At 44.2% G+C, this 15,706-nt stretch overlaps 1 protein-coding gene across 2 annotated transcripts in view; it reads left to right on the top strand.

Moving 5' to 3' along the window:
- Positions 1–15,706, top strand: part of DIS3L2 (DIS3 like 3'-5' exoribonuclease 2) — a 334,011-nt gene that overhangs the window by 136,859 nt on the left and 181,446 nt on the right. For both annotated transcript variants that reach the window (XM_060767323.2, XM_060767322.2), the window contains exon 7: positions 10,904–11,123. In XM_060767323.2, the coding sequence (XP_060623306.2) occupies positions 10,904–11,123 (220 nt within the window). The remainder of the gene's footprint in view (positions 1–10,903; positions 11,124–15,706) is intronic.

Here is a 15,706-nt window from a genome sequence, read left to right as displayed (position 1 = left end):
CACAAAACTGTTTTTAACTTGCATGTGCATCATAGGCAGTGATGAGGAATGCTTGGAGTTCCAGTTCTGGCCACTCATTGTTGACCCACCCGTACCCTGAACCATGGTTTGGAGGTTAGGTTGGGTCTGGACTGAATCACCTTCTGAGATATGTGTCCATTTCTCTTCTTGGCAAGATGAAGACGAGAACTTGGAAGCCACTGGGCTTGAACTTGAATTGGCTTTAAAAGGTTGATAGTGTTGTTGTTCTCTCTCCCCCCCCCCCCCTTTTCCTGCCTTAATATCTTGGGATCAAAAAGTCACAGTGGGAGGGAAGCAGTCCTGCGAGGGTCATGTTCTTCCAAGGTGTAGGTGAGCCTGGATTTTATCAGCCTCTTAATGAAGCTCAGATCACACCATTGCGCAGGTTTAACCACAAGCTGAAACAAAATTCTCTCTCAAGTGTTCTTGGAGTATCATCTGGAGAGATCTCTGGGGTGTTTTGGTGTGTCTTTTGCTCTTGCAGGTTTTCTCTATCCTGTTCCCCTTTCATGCCATTTGTTATGTTTGTGAGTTGGCTCCTTGCCCCCTGCGTCCCTCTTTTCAGAGGCATGCAGTCTGTTCTGAATGTTCCCCCTGAACTGGAAAGTTGGAGGGCAATGCTTGTTTGAAATTGGAAGGCGGTGCCTTTGGCCCTGCTCTGTCTTGAGCAGCAATGTTCTGCATAACCTGGGAGCACTCCGTTCTCTGGAGGGTGGTCAGGGACTTGGAGTTGGGGAGATTGGAGGGAGGATATTTTACTGGACAGACCCAATCATTTCATGGGTGGCCAGGCTCTCCATTTCATCTCAGTGCCATCGAACAGTCGGGATCTCCTTAGGAAGTGCATGTGGCATGAGGTTATTGGTACGGGCTGAAGAATGAATGCGCCATTCCATGGGATCACACAGAGAAACAGATTGGCAGTGGATCTTTGGTTTTCTGGAGCACACGCTGAGATAGAAATGTAATAAAACCTGTATGAGATACATCCGGAGTCTTCTTGCTTCTCTGAATAGCTTCTGGCCCAAGGGGAGGGCGGATTATGAAAAATCATAGGTCAAACATACCCTTCACAGCTCTTGAAAACATTGGAGAGGCCTTGTGAGTGAAACCATGGTTATCTAAGAACTGTTGGCCAGCTCCAGTGTTCATGAAATGCCTTCTAGCAGAGCAAATTTTTCTGACATATTTCCTTAGTACCTTGTACTTCTTTCTTGAAGCACCTTGGATGCATAGTTTTACAATGGACTTTGTAAAGCAGGGGTCCTCAAACTAAGACCCGAGGGCCGGATACGGCCCTCCAAGGTCATTTACCCGGCCCTCGCTCAGGGTCAACCTAAGTTTTGAAAGCGCACAACAACACCAACAAAAACACCACCACCACCACCAACAATCCTATCTCATCAGCCAAAAGCAGACCCACACTTCTTGTTGAAATACTAATAAGTTTACATTGGTTAAAATTGTTCTTCATTTTAATTGTTGTATTGTTTTTCAGTGTTTTTTGCACTACAAATAAGATGTGTGCAGTGTGCATAGGAATTCATTTCTGTTTTTTTCAAATTATAATTTGGCCCTCCAACAGTTTGAGGGACTGTGACATGGCCCTCTGTTTAAAAAGTTTGAGGACCCCTGATGTAAAGAATATCTTCTTTTTTGTCTTTTTATCTCTTATGATTCATCTTTACTTGGTGGTAACCACCTGTAAGGTTTCTCAGCTCCAACTGTGTTGCTGTGGATTAGTCTTCTCTATCTGCCCTTGCGCTATGCTCCTCTGCTGCTGAGTATGCATGCCTAGTGTAGAACACATCTCACCATGCTAAAACAGTGGATGTGGCTCTTAATGAGACATGCCGTATTATCACGGGGTGTCTGCGCCCTATACCACTGGAGAAATTACACTGTTTAGCTGGTATTGCACCACCTGACATCTGCTGGGAAGTAGCAGCCAATAGTGAAAGGACCAAGGCAGAGACATCTCCAGCTCATCCCCTGTTTGGGTATCAGCCAGCACGTCAACGACTTAAATCTAGAAATAGTTTTCTAAGATCTACAGAGACACTCGCTGGAACACCTCAGCAAGCGAGAGTCCAAAAGTGGCAGGCTCAAACCCAGAACCTCAACCAATGGTTGATACCAGATGAGAGACTCCCTCCTGGGCACACAGAAGACTGGGTGACTTGGAAGGGGCTGAACAGACTGCGCTCTGGCACCACGAGATGCAGAGACAACCTCAAGAAATGGGGCTACAAAGTGGAATCCACGACATGCGAGTGTGGAGAGGAGCAAACTACAGACCATCTGCTGCAATGCAACCTGAGCCCTGCCATATGCACAATGGAGGACCTTCTTATAGTAACACCAGAAGCACTCCAAGTGGCCAGATACTGGTCAAAGGACATTTAATCAACTACCAAACTCGCAAATTTTGTGTTTTGTCTGTTTGTTTGTTTTGTTTTGTTAGAAATGTAATACAATTGACTGGTTGCCCTGACACGACAAATAAATAGCCTTCTTCTAAAGAACACACCAAGACGCACATAGGCTGAAGATACCACATCTCTTTATTGTTTGGAATACAAGAGTCTTGCACCAGTGCCCTTCTATATAGGCCTAGCTACAATATCATAGATTACCCAAGAGTCCTGGTGCCTGGAAGTTGCCCCTTTCCACATTCCAGAGCCCACTATCCTCCCACCTTGAGGCAATTGAGTTTTATGGTGGGTCCATATGTCCTGTCCTCCCTTTTGGCCCATGGCCATGTGTTGTGTGTCAGAATAGCTGATAGTTGGATAGTTGGATGGCATGATATAGAGATCATGATGCAAGCTCTGATATTAAGATGGAATAAACATTTCCCCAATGCAAAGAATAAGGTTAAACCTCCATCATATTCTATTTGTTTTCTTGAGTTAACACAGAGTCTCAGATATCATTGTTGATGGCCTGCATCAACAGGAGTCTAGTGTCTAGACCAACGAAGGCCCGAGGGCCGAATATGGCCCTCCAAGGTCATTTACGTGGCCCTCCCTCAGGGTCAGCCTAACTCTGAAACTATTTGAAAGCACACAACAACAACAACAACAACAACAAAAACAACAACAATCCTATCTCATCAGCCAAAAGCAGGCCCACACTTCCCATTGACATACATACTAATAAAATTATATTTGTTAAAATTGTTCTTCATTTTAATTATTGTATTGTTTTTAAGGGGGTTTTTTTGCCCCACAAATAAGATATGTGCAGTGTGCATAGGAATTGATTCATTCTTTTTTGAAATTATAATCCGGCCCTCCAACGGTTTGAGGGACTGTGACCTGGCCCTCTGTTTAAAATGTTTGAGGACCTCTGGTCTAGACCCAGGGAAGTCATGCTATCCCTCTATTCTACCTTGGTAAGACTACACCTGGAATACCGTGTACCATTTTGGGCACCACATTTGAAGGGAGATATTGACCTGAAGCTGGAATATGTCCAGAGAAGCTCTGGAGAACAAGCCCTGTGAGGAGTGACTTAAAGTGCGGGGCATGTTTAGCCTGAAGAAAAGAAGGCTGAGAGGAAACATGATAGCCATCTATAAATATGTGAGAGGAAGTCATAGGGAGGAGGGGGCAAACTTGTTTTCTGCTGCCCTGAAGACTAGGACGCAGAACAGTGGCTTCAAACTACAAGAAAGGAGATTCCATCTGAACATGAGGAAGAACTTCCTGACTGTGAGAGTCAATCAGCAAGGGAACTCTCTGGCCTGGAGTGTGGCGGAGGCTCCTTCTTTGGAGGTTTTTCAACAGAGGCTGGATGGCCATCTGTCAAGGGTGCTTTACATGTGATTTTCCTGCTTCTTGGCAGAACGGGGTTGGAGTGGATGGCCCACGAGGTCTCTTCCAATTCTATGATTCTACCCTAGGGATGGGCAAGGTGCAGCCCATGAACCCACTCCCCAGTTTCTTTGCTCCAGAATGTCTTCTAGGTGGCATGGAAGGTATTTCAGCCACATTATTGCCCCTTCTCAAAGGGACAATCTTAGGGAGGAGAGCAGGAAATGAATTCTGCTCACTGTTTGTGTATATACACCTTCAAGTTACCTGTCAACTCATGGCAACCCCGTGAATTTCAGAGATGGTTTTGCTAGTTCCTTCTTCTGATATAGAGTCTATAGTACCTGTTGGCCTCTTATCCAAATACCAACGTCCAAGTACAAAAGACTGACCCTGCTTAACTTCCAAGATCTGACAGGATCTAGTTCCCTTTTACAGTATTTAAGCCATGTGTGCACACATATGCCTTAAAGTCACTTGTCGAGTTATGCCCCCCCCCCCAAGGAATCCTTAGAGGAGGTTTTGCCAATTCTTACCTTTAAGATGAAGCCTAAAGCACCTGATACCCATTGGTGATTCCCCTACCTAAGCACTAACTAGGAATGACTCTACTTAGCTTCCAAGGTCAGACAGGATCTGGTGCCTCTAGAGCCGTGGTTCTCAACCTGTGGGTCCTCAGGTATTTTGGCCTACAACTCTCAGGAATCCCAGCCAGTTTACCAGTTGTTAGGATTTCTGAAAGGTGAAGGTCAAAACATCTGGAGGGCCCACAGGTTGAGAATCACTGTAGCAGGCTGTTAGGAATTGTGGGAATTGAAGTCCAAAACACCTGGAGGGCCCAAGTTGGCCCATGCCTGATCTATAGATTCTTAGGTTCTTAGAACTTGTTAGTAAAAGGCCAAAACATCTGGGGACCCACAGGTTGAGAACCACTGATCTAGGGCATTTAGGTTCAGTTCATTTCCTGTGGTCACGACTTAAATCAAGAAATAGTTTCAATGACTTAAATCAAGAAATAGTTTTCTGAGATCTACAGAAACACTCGCTGGAACACCTCAGCAAGCGAGAGTCCAAAAGTGGCAGGCTCAAACCCAGAAGCTCAATCAATGGCTGATACCAAATGAGAGACTCCCCCCTGGGCACACAGGAAACTGGGCGACTTGGAAGGCGCTGAACAGACTGCGCTCTGGCACCACGAGATGCAGAGCCAACCTTAGGAAATGGGGCTACAAAGTGGAATCCACAACATGCGAGTGCGGAGAAGAGCAAACCACTGACCACCTGCTGCAATGCAACCTGAGCCCCGCCACATGCACCATGGAGGACCTTCTTGCATCAACACCAGAGGCACTCCAAGTGGCCAGAGACTGGTCAAAGGGCATTTCATCAACTACCAAGCTTGCTAACTCTGTTTTGTCTGTTTGTTAAAAATTTGTTAAAAATATAATACAATTGTCTGGTTGATACTGACACGATAAATAAATAAATTTCCTGTGGTTAAAAATACTCTCCTGTGACCAAAATGACCCAGAGTGTTCAAAAATATCAAAATGCTGCAATACCCCTTAAATAGGGGCAAAAAAGATAGTTGTTTTGCATAAGGGAGTCCCATAGCCTTCTGCGGTTGCCCATCCCCACTCCGGGATCATTTTGACTGCCTTTTCTCCAGCATGGTGTCCAGGTCTCCAAAATCCTTTCTTAATGCAGCATGGTGACCTTACCTGTGCATCATTATGCCAGGTGTAATTCTAGTTTTTTCTCTCCCACCTGTTAACGATACCTGTACCTCCTTAGATATATTTCAAAGGATTTTCTGCCCAACCCAGAGACACCGAAAGGCGGTTAGTGGGTTGTCCACTGGAGAGTGATAGCCCACAACTGGGAAGCGCGCTCAGGCATTACCAATTGCTTACATGGTAGCAATTTCCTGCTGAATACCTCTGGCCCTCCGCCTGAACGCTGATAGCTTGAGAGCAAGTGCGAAATTGCTTTATAGGAAACGTTTGACGCAGTCTGGGCCTGTAATGGGCAGGAGCTGAGCGCTCCCTTTTGACGGTGACCGTGGAGAACGGCTGCGGATTGCCTGAGCTAGCAACCTGAACTGGCATCTCCTTCGTAATTATACCTGTTTTGCCTTTTATGACTGCATGTACAAGTTGCAGTAATAGAAACATGAAGTGTAATTAAATTTGTAGTTTCATAAACGCAGGACGCTCCCGGAGGCTCTGCATGTGTGTATATATAAAAACCGGAATCTGGTGTGCCTTTCGATGAAATGGTGCTAATTGCTGCCGAGCCCTCCTCCTGCACTCCGTTTGGGAACAGTGATTTCTTTTTCGTTTCTTTTCTCCTTCTCTTTTTTGCACCAGGGATTTGCTATTGCTGTTTCCCCTAAATTGCATATGGAGAGTGGGTGGAGATCTAGGGACAAATGTATTTATTTATTTCATATCAAAAGCATTGTATAAATTAGTATAAAACTGATCAAAACAGAAGGAGCACAAGTGGCTTAATATCTTTTGACCAAAAATGGGCAACAGCAACCGCATTGTCTGTAGCCTCCAACATCTCTTCCTCTGTACGTGAGGCAGGACATTGTGGACAAGCACACAGATGTGGAGTTGTCTGTTCTGCTCCACAGTTGCACAAGGTGGAGGATTATTTTAGGCCGTGCCATTTTGCCAAGTTGTCTTTTGATCTGCTCACTCCACTTCTGAGTCTATACAGGGACTTTCAAGTTTCCTATTCTTGGTTTGCCCCTGGAGGAAGACCCTCATGCAGGGACATCCAAGAGAGATTGCAGGGATTGCTACACGAAATCGACAAAAATGTCACTACCATATTTTTTGTGAGGACATTCCACTGCCAGGTGCATTCCAAAGAGTTTTGGTCTTCGCATTGTGATTTTTATTTATTTATCGTGTCAGGGGCAGACCAGACAGTTGCATTGCATTTTTTAACAAACAAACAAACAGACAGACAAACAAAACACAAAGTTTGCAAGCTTGGTAGTTGATTAAATGTCCTTTGACCAGTAGCTGGCCACTTGGAGTGTCTCTGGTGTTGCCACAAGAAGGTCCTCCCTTGTTCATGTGGCAGGGCTCAGGTTGCATTGCAGCAGGTGGTCAGTGGTTTGCTCTTCTCCACACTCGCATATCATGGATTCCACTTTGTAGCCCCGTTTCTTAAGGTTGGCTCTGCATCTCGTGGTGTCAGAGCACAGTCTGTTCAGCGCCTTCCAAAGGGGATTCAGAGCGGCACACATAAAGGCACAATCCGATGCCATACAACACACCTTAATTCCCTGGAAAGCTTTAATCTCTTGGTAGCCATTCTGGAGCAAACCCCACGTTTAAGTGCTTTGGACAACACGACTTGTCAGTTGCCTTTCTTTCCAGAGATCTTTATCTTTCTTCTCCTGGCTCCAGTTCCAGTGAGTTTGGCTTGATGGATCATTTAGCACCAGGAGTTCTCCCAACCCTGAAGTGTCCAGGTGCGGGCGTCATGGCATGAGGAAAACAAATAGGTACATTGTGGACCCTTGCTCAGTCAGAAGATGGAAAGAGAAATGGGCCTGGAATTCTCTGCCTTAAGACATGCCAAATTGGTGCTTTGTAAAAATAGCGGACTGCAGGAAATTGGGAGCAAGGAAAGCACAGTTTTTGATGAAGGTTTGCAACTACGTGAACTCAAGGATTTATCCAAGTACAGCAGACCTTGGACCAACATGCGCTCTGCCCTCAGTTTCTCAATATTGAAAGTTTACCATTTACCATTTTTCCATCCCTTCCCAAAACTTTTTGGGGGGTGAGAGAGAACCTGCTTTGAAGCAGGATACAAACCTGCTGATTTCTAGATGCGTTATATGGGTTGCTCATCCCGTATCTGAAATTTAGGCTTGGGTCCCAGATCCAAGATATCTCATTGTATGTAATCAAGTGAGGGTCCCCCAAGCATTGTGGTTGAGGGATACTACAATTTTCACAATCCTCTAGCCAGCATAGTAGTCTGGGAGGGCTAGGAGTTGGTGGAGTAACAGATTTGGAGGGCATCAGTTTGGAGATTACTATTCTGAGAAAGACTTGGACTTGCAACTTCTAGATCAGAATGTCACTTGTCAGCAAATCTTGGGGAAGAGGTACTGAGCACACAACAGGGAGGTACGCTTGCACAAACAGCATCAAATATGATCTGTAGTTTAGGCTCAGCACTCACCTCCTTCCTTGCTGCCCCTTTCTTTGGACTTCTTCTCCCTGCTGAAGTCCTTCCCCAGAGGTCAGTCTCTAATTGGATGGAAGAGAGGTTGGTCACTGGTGCTGAGTTCAGATGGATAAATGAATGAAACCTCTAGGTCAGGGATAGTTGGTGGAGCATGCTGGTGACCTTCATCTCCTCCGTTTGACCTTCTCAGAGGCATTTACCTTCTGGCAAGTGGTGGGCCTTGGTCTGATACTATAAGGCAATTCTTATGTTCCTTGAACACTGGCCTAAGCCTCTTTACTCACACTCCCTGATCCTCCACCCCATTTGAAACGCTTTCCAGCTTTTTTGCGAAGTGTGCTTGTTTACAAGGTGCATTTTGCCTGTTCCATAGGCACAAAGTGTACTCAATCCTTTCTTCCCTCCCCATTTTTGTATCTGGTATTTTTCAGGTTCTGAGTGTTTTGGCGGGGTTGTGGGCTATTTCGTTTGCTGTGCAAAGCTTAGTCCACTTTTGAGTGCCACAAAAATAAATTAAAAGAGTGTTTTGGTCCCCACCCACAAGAGGTAGCGGCAACCCAACTCCTTGTTTACAGTTTCTTAGCTTGAGAGCCTCAGCAGGGCAGTGGAGAAGTCAAGAGTTCTTTGCGAACCCAGTGCTGCAATATGAGTTCACAGCAAAGTCTCCTTCAGGGTTCACCAGTAGCCCTACAGTTGTCAGATAATAAGATTCTGAAAGAGAAACAGAAGAAGAGTCCTCCAGAGTCAAACCAAAAGCCTGTGTTGATCAATGTTGTGTTCACACAATGGCCAGTCAGTTGTCCATGGGAAGCCCATCAGCAGAATATGGGCAGGATACTGTTTGCGAGTCCCAGCTGGAAGAGTCCCATTGGATCCATTGTTGAATGGTGAACCAATGTATAAGTAAACCCAATTGGTTCCATGGGTCTATTCTCGTCAGTGGCATTAGGTGATATTTAGTCATTCCGACTGGTAGCAGTTGATGGCTTCATGCTCCATGTGTTTGTTCAACCTCTGTGGACAAATTGTACAGTTTGTCTAATCATGATGAAATCTCTGGTGTTGTCATGACATTATTTATTACCTAGGCTTAGAAACAGCGTTTAGAACACATCATTATTATGGAGAAAGAGAAGGAATTAATATTTTTGCAGAACAAGTCCAGGAGATAAATGTTTCTCCAGCATAAAGTGTCTTATTCACATTACAATGGTGTTTTAACTCAGTAGCGTATCGGCATCATCCAAAGCAGACATCATAATGACCGCCAGTACCACCTTGTTATCATGAGTTACATCTCTTGCAATTATATTCTGCTCCATCCAAGAAAATAAGAGATGCCGCATAAAGTGTTCCTGCTATCAGAATCAGGATCTGAACTTTTAGTGGTTTCTGAGTCTGAATTTCTGTTTGGAATTCGATTGGCTTGGGTGATTGACAGGATGAAAAAACAAATAAGCTGCTGTTCCTCAGTTACATGGGCCTGTGTTTTCAAATGTTCAGCCATTTCTTTCCCTTGAAGCAGAGGATAGAGTGATCTGAGGGGTGTCTGTCGACCTTTTCCTCTGGGTGGATCTTCAACTTTACTCTCGTGGCTTGTTCTTGGTCTTGCAGCTCTTCTGATGTCTGAGGTGGAGTCTCCATTGGCCTGGAGAGCCCAGCTTAGGTGGTTCTTTTGGGTCACACCATCTACAGAAAATCCACACACACAGATAGATATCTACATAAAAACTCCAACCATCACCCAAGTCAAAAAAGAAGGACCATTAAAGCCTTGGCAGACCGTGCAAAAAGAATCTGCGCAGCCCACCTCCTCCAAGATGAACTGAACCACCTCAACTGGGCTCTCCAGGCCAAGGGAGACTCCACCTCAGACATCAGAAGAGCTGCAAGACCAAGAACAAACCACGAGAGTAAAGATGAAGATCCACCCAGAGGAAAAGTGTTCCTTCTCTCTCTTTTTCTCCCTTTGGTAACTTTCATATACAGGGTATATTTTGGTGACGAGACAGCCCTACTGGGTGATCTTTCTAACACTTGGAAAAGTTACTTTTTGAACTTCCATAACCATAACCCAATAACCCCATCACTGATGCTCCTGGTTAAAAACTTCTAGGAGTTGTGGTTGAAAAAGTTGCTTTTTCTAGCTATTATCACCCGTGCTGTATTTATTTGTTGTGTGCCCCACTTGGACCATGAAACCGCCTTGAGTCTCCAGTAGGCTGAGAAAGGTGGTATACAAGTATAGTAAATAAATAAAATAAATAAATGATGGTGGGTGGAGTTCCTTCAAGAGTATTGCTGACTGGCCTAGATCCAGGTAGTTCCTTCTCACCTGCAGGAGATTCCTCCTCCAAAGTGGAATGAGAGATGGAGGTCTCTGTAATGAGAGATCAGAGGAATCTAGAACACTGGTTCTCAACCTGGGGTCCCCAGATGTTGTTGGCCTACAACTCCCAGAAATCCCAGCTGTTAGTCTTTCTGGGAGTTGAAGTCCAAAAACACCTGGGGACCCCAGGTTGAGAACCACTGACCTAGAAAGTATTAGTTAGCACCTCTCCTCTTCTCAGGCCTGTGTGATGGTCCAGAGGATGACCTTGTGGGTGATGCACTCCCTTTTGTTGCTTGCTTTTAAGTCTGGGGTTGAACCCACCAATGAGACTGTGGATATTCTGCATGAGGGACAGTGGGTTGTACTGATTTTTTACAACTCTTTACTTCTTTGATTTCCGCCACGGTTTACAGTGGAACAGTGGCTGCAACAGAATTGATGGATGTGGCACATGGGACTTTGATTAGGCCAAGTTGCCCAGAATGCAAATTTTTCTTCTCTTGCTTTTCAGGTAAACAAAGCAGAGGGTTGTGATAGTGAAGTGGAAACCGCCCAAGGAACAGATGCCACTGGGGATTCCTGTGCCCTTCCTGACCCAGGGAAAGGAGATGCCAACAGCCCTGATGTGGTCATAGAGGCTCAGTTTGATGGTGAAGAGGCCGAGAGTGAAAAAGAGAGCTCAAAAGAGGCCCTGGATTTCAAGCGCCTGTCCCTTGGAGCAGGAGAAAAGGGTGAGTAAATCTTTGCGCTACAAATGACTGAGTCACCCAGTTGTTTTTCTCTCTTTTTTCTCCTTCCGTTGCCTTCATTAGTCTCTGAGTGGATGTCTAGAACCTCCTTTAATTTAAAGTAGCTCCATCCCATTTCCAAAGATGATGATGATGATGATGATGATGATGATGATGATGATGATGATAATGATGGTAATCTTCTATATAAATAAAAATGTGATGTTCATTTGTGGGAATAACAGAACTCAAAAACCACTGGACGAATTGACACCAAATTTGGACACAAGACACCTAACAACCTTATGTATGTCCTTCATTCAAAAAATTAATTTTGTATTTGGGAATTGTTGCTGGGATTTATAGTTCACTTACAATCAAAGAGCACTCTGAACTCCACCAACGATGGAATTGAACCAAACTTGGTACAGAGTTCTGCCCTGACAATCAGAAAATATTGGAAGGGTTTGGTGGGCAGTGTCCTTTGGTTTTGGAGTTGTAGTTCACCTACATCCAGAGAGCACTGTGGACTCAAACCATGATGGATCTGGACCAGACTCTACACGAATACTCAATATGCTCAAATGTGAACACTGGTGAAGTTTGGGGAAAATGGAATCTTGACATTTGGGAGTTGTGGTTGCTGGGATTTATAGTTCACCTACAATCACATTCTGAACCCCACCAATGATGGAATTGGGCCAAACCTTCCACACAGAACCCCCATGTGGGCCACAGCAACACATGGCAGGGGACGGCTAGTCTTTATAAATAAAAATGTAATGTTCGTTTGTGGGATTAACCTAATTCAAAAACCACTGGACGAATTGACACTGAATTTGGACACAATACACCTATCAGGTCAATAAGTGTCCATCACTCATAAAAACACTAAAAAACACAGCAGAAGAGAGTTAAAAAGCAAAATAAATAAATAAATAAATAAATAATACATTACATTACCACATATGCGCATAACCTCATAGATACACATATACAAAAATATATACACACACACGCAAGACACATATACACAGACTGGGCCACAGCAACACATGGCAGGGTATGGCTAATAATAATAATAATAATAATAATAATAATAATAATAACTTTATTTATATCCTTTCACCATTTTCCTGGAGGGACTCGGCTTACAGGCAGCACACAGTGGTGCCATAAAACACATAAAATACAGGCAGAATAATATCAACATTGCAATAAAACAATATCAACAGAACATAGAACAACATTCATAAAAGAGACAAGCCCAACTCAGTATAAATAAAATACACAATAAAACACAGCAGTAGCTACTGGTTAGAGAATAGGTAGCACTCGTTTACAGACAGCGTAAAGTGCAGAGTCAAGGTCAATGTCTTTGCCGTAGGTGACTGTGGACTATTCTTGATCTGCATGTTCTCCCGCAATGAGGGCATTGGTTTCCAGGTGGAAGGCGGTCCCGGTTGGGGTTGGCTTGATGTGCCTTCCTCTTGGCACATTTCTCTCTTTTGCCCTCCATTCGTGCCTCTTCAAATTCTACAGCACTGCTGGTCACAGCTGACCTCCAGCTGGAATGCTCAGGGGCCAGGGCTTCCCGGTTCTCAGTCTCTATGCCAGAGTTTTTAAGTTTGGCTTTGAGCCCATCTTTAAATCTCTTTTCCTGTCCTCCAACATTCCGTTCTTGAGTTCAGAGTAGAGCAACTGCTTTGGGAGATGATGGTTGGGCATCCGGATAACGTGGCTGGTCCAGCGGAGTTGATGACGGAGGACCATCACTTCAGTGCTGATGGTCTTTGTTTCTTCCAGCTCGCTGATATTTGCCCACTTGTCTTCCCAAGAGATTTTATAGGATTTTCCGGAGGCAGCGCTGATGGAATCATTCCAGGAGTTGCATGTGACGTCTGTAGACAGTCCACGTCTTGCAGGCATATAGCAGGGTTGGGAGGACAATAGCTGTATAAACAAGCACCTTGGTATCCCTACAGATGTCCCGGTCCTCAAACACTCTCTACTTCATTTGGAAAAATGCTGCATTTGCAGAGCTCAGGCTCAAAATGTCACACAGTCGCCCCCAATTCTGAAGCTTCTGGGGAGATAGGTCTTCTAAAATCTGGAAAAAAAAACCTGAAATCCATAACATTATCTCTTTATCTAAGAGATACTCAATCTGTTCTTGCTTCATAAAACATATTAAGCCATGTTTTTAGAGGAGTAAAGATCTTTCAACACAAGTTTATTGGGTGATTGTTTTGGGTGAGAAGGTTTCTACTACTGATGCAATAGCATTAGTATGTTTTGCCCGAAGTGGTACCACGAGATGAAAGATGGGTGATAACATTTCTAAATGAGTAATTTCCTTTTGACTTTTGTTCTTCCTGTCAGCCTCGGTGGGTCCATCACCCTTGTAGTTATCCATAGCATAAGTTACTCATACCATTGTGGAAGTAGCATAAAGTTTGGTGAAGACCAGTAAACAGGACTTGAGTGCTCTTTGCATCTCCTTCCAATCAACAGTTTTGGGCCCATGGAAAACATTGTTTCCCATATCACCTGCGAGTGTAGATGGTAAATACAAATACGCCATACCTGTAAATTTCTAGAGAGCTTTAGCAAAATAATAAAGAGTTTTATGGAACTCAGAGGACTAGCACATCTAATATGGCAGCACACTTAGACATTCATAGAATCATAAAAGTTGGAAGAGACCTCATGGGTCATCCAGTCCAACCCCCTGCCAAGAAGTAGGAAAATCGCATTCAAAGCACCCCCGACAGATGGCCATCCTGCCTCTGCTTAAAAGCCTCCAAAGAAGGAGTCTTCACCACAGAGTTCCACTGTTGAACAGCTCTTACAGTCAGGAAGTTCTTCCTAATGTTCAGGTGGAATCTCCATTCTTCTTTATCTGTGAGCCCCCTTTATCAAATGCATGAAGTGTTGCACCCTATTTGCAAGGTTTTGCATTTGTAACTTCATCAAAGGACGCTGAAATTCAAAAGTACAGACGTCCCATTATCAGCAGGGGTGACAACAGATGTTCTTTCATTGTTTTGTTTCTCAGGTTGCTCCTGATACGACAAAAAAAATATGTTTTGTTGATTAAAGTATGAAGTATGAAATGGTTGGAGCATGTGAGTGTGTTAACTGAAAAATGCCAAGTATTTATTTCATTTTATTTATTTCATCTACTTATACCCCGCCCTTCTCACCCCGGGGGGGACTCAGGGCGGCTTACAGGCAAGGCACAATTAGATGCCCAAATCACACAACAAACAATGCAAAATATGAAGCTGATTGGTTGGGCCACACCTGAGAGGCTAGCTGAGCCTGGGAGTTTTGTCAACAGTTACATCTTTAGGTTTTGCTGTGCAGGGTGCTTACCAAGTCAGTTTTGTATTTTTGCTTTTGAACTGCTGGAAGAGGATCTCTCACATGGACACCCAAGGAGCATTTGAACCTCTCTTAAAAGGACATTGTGCAAGTCAATGCAACTCTTCACATGACTGTATATATGTTGCTCTGCATAACAAAGAGTAAACACCCTGTGTGGATTGGTGAAGACATGAACTACGCATGATTTTCATTCCGCCACAGAAAGCTCTCTTAACTTAAGGTCAACAACTAAATGTCCTGAGTTTTTCCAGTAGTATTTGAGTATTCCCATTTCTGATGTCTGGTTTGGGTTCCTTTAATCTTTTGATTAATAACAGTCCATATGAGATCAATTCACTTAAAACAATAAGTGCACAATTCCATAATGTAAAAGTGATGGTTTAAAGACATAGGCAAATTGCCATTGATGAGGAACTCTGGGAGTTGGAGTCCTGCAAAGTCTAGTTTACACAGTTTACTCACTCCACCCTATGCGAGCTGTACTCATTTTTGATAGGGAAGCACTTGTAGTACCAGCCAGAGGTCACAATGAACCTTTTGCTCTGGATTGGAATTTGCTTTTAAATAATTGTAAAGAAGATTGGAAAGGAACAGCACCTAGTCCGGGACCTCCTGTCTGGTTAGAATTGTACTGTTCCTTCTTGTTAAAGCTCACTGTGGTGCCTGGATTGATCCCAGGCCTGAGTCTGACCTCTTGTTTGGCCTCCCTAATGTAACAACATTGATCCGCTTCCGTGTGCACACTTTCACTTTCTCACTCCTGTAACCTTGCTGTGTTTGTCTTAGTTGCATGGGCATTGCATCCTCAGAAAAATGGGATCTCTTCAAGAAAGAATTGGAAACAAACATCAGTTAGGGGCTCTCTCCAGCTGAAATGTCATCCTTTTTCACTGTTTAGGTTAGTTGGACATCTCTTTTCCCCTTGCCCCCTGAGGATACATGTTCATACATGCACAGCGAACGGTTCTGTGTTGTAATCTACAGAGCTGGCAGGTTGTTTCCAGGCAGGGTGAGATACACCTTTTATTGAGAAATCCTTTTGCAGTTCCAGGTAAAACGATGGTGTGCTTAAGCATGTTCATTCAGTGCTAACAGGCTCTGGAATGGGACGTTCCACATACTTCTTGCCAGTCCTAGCTGGATCATCGTGCTTGCAGATCTTTAGCCCTGTAATGACAGTGTGGCTGGGATGTCCA

The sequence above is a fragment of the Anolis sagrei genome, chromosome 3 (genome assembly GCF_037176765.1).
Source record: "Anolis sagrei isolate rAnoSag1 chromosome 3, rAnoSag1.mat, whole genome shotgun sequence".
NCBI classification, from domain to species: Eukaryota; Metazoa; Chordata; class Lepidosauria; order Squamata; family Dactyloidae; genus Anolis; species Anolis sagrei.
Note: the sequence above shows the minus strand (reverse complement) of the source record. Positions and strands in the feature narration are given on the sequence as shown.